At 73.3% G+C, this 4,596-nt stretch overlaps 2 protein-coding genes across 2 annotated transcripts in view; both read left to right on the top strand.

Moving 5' to 3' along the window:
• Positions 1-211: 211 nt before the first annotated feature.
• AURANDRAFT_72004 (hypothetical protein) lies at positions 212-1,682 on the top strand (the record flags this gene model as incomplete). The annotated part of the gene is made up of 3 exons (XM_009040746.1): positions 212-418; positions 547-1,291; positions 1,459-1,682. 3 exons carry the CDS (start codon positions 212-214, stop codon positions 1,680-1,682), a joined length of 1,176 nt encoding a protein of 391 aa, XP_009038994.1.
• A 1,464-nt stretch (positions 1,683-3,146) lies between these two features.
• The window catches only part of AURANDRAFT_65677 (hypothetical protein), a gene marked incomplete at both ends in the record, with an annotated part of 5,332 nt that continues 3,882 nt past the window's right edge, over positions 3,147-4,596 (top strand). Inside the window, 2 exons of the mRNA XM_009040747.1 lie at positions 3,147-3,755; positions 4,009-4,560. Of these exons, the coding sequence (XP_009038995.1) occupies positions 3,147-3,755; positions 4,009-4,560 (1,161 nt within the window). The remainder of the gene's footprint in view (positions 3,756-4,008; positions 4,561-4,596) is intronic.

Below are 4,596 nucleotides of genomic sequence, written 5' to 3'. Positions count from 1 at the left end.
CGGCGCGATCGGCGCGTTGACGACGGGCCTCGTCGGCGCGCTCGCGTGGAAGCGCGGCGGCCTGCTGAAGAGCGGCATCGTCGCCCGGCTGTCGTCGGGCCCCGACGAGCACCACGCCCACGTCGTCGAGCACGACCTGGCGACGCTCTGGTCCGTCCTCGCGCAGCCCCTGCTCTTCGGCGCGATCGGCTCCGAGTTGAACTTCCGCCGCATGGCGCCGCTGACCATCGCCAAGGCGCTGCTCGTCATCGGCGTCGGCGTCGGCGTGCGGCTGCCGGCGGCCTACGCGGCGACGGGCGACTCGGGCCTCACGTTCGTCGAGCGCGCGTTCGTCGCGCTTTCCTGGGCGCCCAACGGGGCAGGACAAGAGAGCGAAATTCCCAACTTCAAAGGCTCATATCTCGGCCGTTTTCCACTCGTTTTGGCTGATTTTTGGACGAGCGATCATCTCTTGGAACGGTCTCCAAGCGTGGATGCTTTTTTTGGGACGCGCGCGCGCGGAACACTCACGTTGAAGCGACGTTGAATCACTCTTGTGCTGCCCAGGTGCCCAAGGCGACGGTGCAGGCGGCGCTCGCGTCCGTGCCCGCGCAGATCATCGACAGCGACTCCCGCGGCGACGCGATCCTGACGACGGCCGTGCTGAGCATCCTGCTCACGGCGCCCGTCGGCTCCGTCTTCATCCAGAAGCTGGGCCCGAAGTGGCTGAGCGCCGACGGCCCGGGCGGCCGGTCCAGCTCGAAGGAGTCCGCCGCGGCCGCGGACGCGGGCAAGGACGACGCGCTGCTCGGCGACGGCGTGGAGCTCGTCGACTCGAGCGACGCCGCGCCGCGCGACGACGACCACGGCGGCGACGGCATGGAGCCCATGCTGCGCATCGACGCGGCGCTCGAGCGGATCCGCGCGGAGCTCTCGTTCCTCGCGCGCCGCGTCGACGACGACGACGGCGCGACCGCGGCCCTGCTGCGGGCCAAGGACGGCCTCGAGTCCATCGAGGCCGCGAACCGCGTCGCCGGCGAGCTCCTCACCTACAAGATGCCGACGACGGTGCGCATCGACACCGCGGGCAACTTCTTCAAGCTCCAGCGGAGCGAGAACGAGCAGGCGCAGGAGGAGGACGACAAGTCGGCGGGCAGCCGCACGATGGGCCGGCGCCGGTCGAGCTTCAAGATGACGGCCGTCGGGGGCCTCGTCCAGCGCCGGCCGTCGGCCGCGTCGGGCGCGCGGTCGCGCGCGGACTCGGGCGGCTCCGACGGCGGCGACGCCCAGGGCAGGACAAGGGTGATTCAACGTCGCTTCAACGTGAGTGCTCCGCGCGCGCCCGTTCTGGGAAAAGCATCCACGCTTCGAGACCGTTCCGAGAGATGATCGCTCGTCCAAAAATCAGCCGAAACGAGTGGAAACCGGCCGAGAGAGGAGCCTTTGAAGTTGGGAATTTCGCTCTCTTGTCCTGCCCAGGCGACGCCGGGCCCGGCATCGCGAACTCGAACTTCGGGCGGTCCCTGTCCCTCGACGACGGCCTCCGCGCCCACTCCGGCACGACGCTCGAGGACCTCGCCGGCGCCGGGGACGCCGGGGGCGCCGGGGACGCCGGGGACGCCGGGGGCGACGTCGAAGCCGGGGACGCCGGGGACGCCGGGGGCGACGTCGAAGCCGGGGACGCCGGGGACGCCGGCTCCTAGGCCCCCCCGCGCGCGTGCACATAACACACCACACTTAGCGCACCTTGAGCCCGCCGCACGTCGCGTTCGGCGGCGTCCGCCCCGGGTCGCACGCCCCGAGGCCGCCGGCGTGGAGCATGCCGGCGAAGGGGCAGTAGGGCTGGCGGTGGCGCTTCGACCTTCGCGCGACGACGACGCCGCGGTGCGCGCACGCGACCCACGCGGCGAGCGCCGGCGCCGGGTCCGGCGCGAGGAGCGTCGCCCAGGCGCGCTCGGCGAAGTGGCCCTCCTGGATGTTGTCGCCGCGGTCCAGCGACCGCGCGACGGCCCGCCAGCCCTCGGCGCCGAGCGACCGCGCGCCGGCGCGCGTCGCCGCGAAGGTGCCGCCGAGGCCTGTGCCGAAACCAAATATTCAACCCGACTTCAATGTGAGCGTATTCGAATGTTTTGACACAAGCTCTTCGGCTGGGCTTCGAGAACTCGACAAGAGCGATCGATCCGTCCAAAAATCAGCCGAATCGACGTTGATTTGACCGAGCTAGAGAATTCTCAAGTTTGGTCAGGACCGCCCAAACCAGTGGTTGGTTTCGGCACAGGCCGAGGCAGACGGGCGTCGCGGCGCGGGACAGGGCCGACGCCGCGTGCGCGCGCCGGTCCGGCGCCGCGCCGCGCGCCAGGCCCGCGGCGACGACGGACTCGAGCCAGGCGCCGAGCGCGCGGTATCGCGGGCTCGCGAAGCCGCCGGGCCGGGGCCGCCGCCCGCGGTTCTGGTCCCAGGCCTTGCGGTACTTGGGGATGGTCCAGGCCCGCAGCGTCGGGCCGTCGTACCAGTCCGACGCCTCGGACCCGACGCCGCAGCCGAAGCCGTGGGCCGCCGCGCCCGCGACGACGTCGGCGAGCTCGCGGCGCCGCCGCCGGGGCTGCGACCGGAAGCTGTCCTTCGTGAAGAGCGTCAGGTCCTCGAGGGAGTCGTGGGCCTCGGCGAGGTGCACGGCGTAGCTGTGGTCGCAGCGCCCGACGTTGTCGTAGTCGTAGACGACCGCGGGCTCGAACTTGAGGCCGACGTCGCCGCCGCCGCCGCACTTGGAGTAGACGGACACGCGCGCCACGTCGACGCCGCGCGCCGCCAGCGCCGCGATGTCGCCGTCGAGCCAGGCCAGGGGCACGGAGCAGTGCGACACGACGATCTCGACGCGACCGCGCAGCGTCGCGTTGGAGAAGTCGCCGCTGAGGGGCCGCCAGACGCTGTCCGCGGAGCCGCAAACGCCGTCGGCCCAGCAGGCCGTCGCGTTGCACCGCCGCCGCGGCCGGCGGTGGTCGCACCAGCCCACGGGCGCACCGCGGCACGCCGCGAGGGCGAGCGCGGCGCGGCATTTCATCACCTCATCTCATCTCATGCGCTGGGTATGATCTCATGCCGCCGCCGTCGTTCAAGGAGCCGACGGAGCCGTCGCGTCGGCCGCCGGTTGGCGGCGCGCTTTCGTAATGGCCATCCTGCCGGCCTACGAGCGGGGCTGCCGCCACGGCGCGCCGTCGCGGGCGCGCTGCCGCGAGCGGCGCGACACGGCGCGGCGCGTCGAAGCCGTCGAGAAGCTCGGCGAGGCCCTCGACGGCGTGCTCGCCACGGGCGACGCCGTCGACGCGGCGTCGCTCGAGGTCCTGCTGCGGCGCTTCGAGCCCGCCGCGCACCCCGAGGCGCTGCTCGTCGCCCAGGCCATGACCATCGACGCCCTCGCGGCCGGGCGGCCCGAGGCCGGGCGCCACTTCGCCGTCGCGCGCGCGATAAGGCTCGCGCTCGGCGCGTGCGGCGGCAGCGACAAGTTCCGCGCCGCGGCGGCGACGACGGGCCTGGCCGTCGCCGGGTCCGTCGCGGCGCGCTGCGCCGAGGAGTTCGTCGGCGTGCCCTGCGGCTGCCTCGGGCGCCTGCCGCGCCCCGCGCGGCGGCCCTGGGAGCGGGCCAAGTCCGAGGCCGCGCGGCTCTTCGCCGCCGGCCGCGTCGACGACGCGCGCGGCCACTACATCGCCGCGGCCGACGGGTTGAGCCAGGAGCTGGCGCCGCCGGCGACGGCCGAGGACGGCAGGAACGCCGGCCTCGTGGCCTGGGCCTTCGAGCAGCAGGGCCTGCTGCTGGGCAACGCGAGCCTCTGCGCGCAAATCAAATCTTCAACCCGACTTCAATGTGCGCGCATTCGAATGTTTTGACACAAGCACTTCCGCCGTGCTTCGAGAACTCGCTGAGAGCGATCGATCCGTCCAAAAATCAGCCGAATCGACTTCGATGTGACCGAGCTAGAGATTTCTGAAGTTTGGCCTCGACGTCCCAGCTCACTGGTTGATTTCCACACAGGCGAGCCTCTGCGCGCTCAAGGGCGGCGACGCCGCGGGCGCGCTGGACCTCGCCGCGCGGAGCGTGCAGCTCGCGCCCCACGCCTCCAAGCTCTGGGCGCGGCTGGGCGCCGCGCGCTTCGTCGCCGGGGACGCGGCGGGCGCGGCCCTCGCGTACGAGAACGCGCTGGACCGCGAGGCGGCCGTCGCCGGCGCCGGCTCGAAGGACGCCGCGGTCTTCGCGAAGCTCAAGCGCGACGCCGAAAACGCCGCCGCCGCGGCGCCGGCGGCCGTCGCGCCCGCGCCCGCGGCGCCGCGCGACGCCGCGGCGCTCGTCGACGGCGCGCTCCGCTGCGAGGCCGTGCTGTCCTTCGTGAGCGAGCGGGGCCTCCGGGCGCTCGCGGCGGCGGCGGGGGCGCTCCGGCCCGTCTCGGACCGCGGCCGCCGGGCGCTCCGGTGCCGGGCCATGCTCCGCTACAGCGTCGGCGTCCACAGGGACGGCAAATACCTCTCCGTCGCCGACGCCGCGCGCGCCTACGTGCAATCGGGCGACGCGCAGGCGCTCGCGCCGGCGGTGGCCGCGGCCCTGGACGCCGAGGGCAACGGCGCG

Source organism: Aureococcus anophagefferens (assembly GCF_000186865.1).
Source record: "Aureococcus anophagefferens unplaced genomic scaffold AURANscaffold_16, whole genome shotgun sequence".
Taxonomy (NCBI): Eukaryota; class Pelagophyceae; order Pelagomonadales; family Pelagomonadaceae; genus Aureococcus; species Aureococcus anophagefferens.
This window is presented reverse-complemented; position numbering and strand designations above follow the sequence as displayed.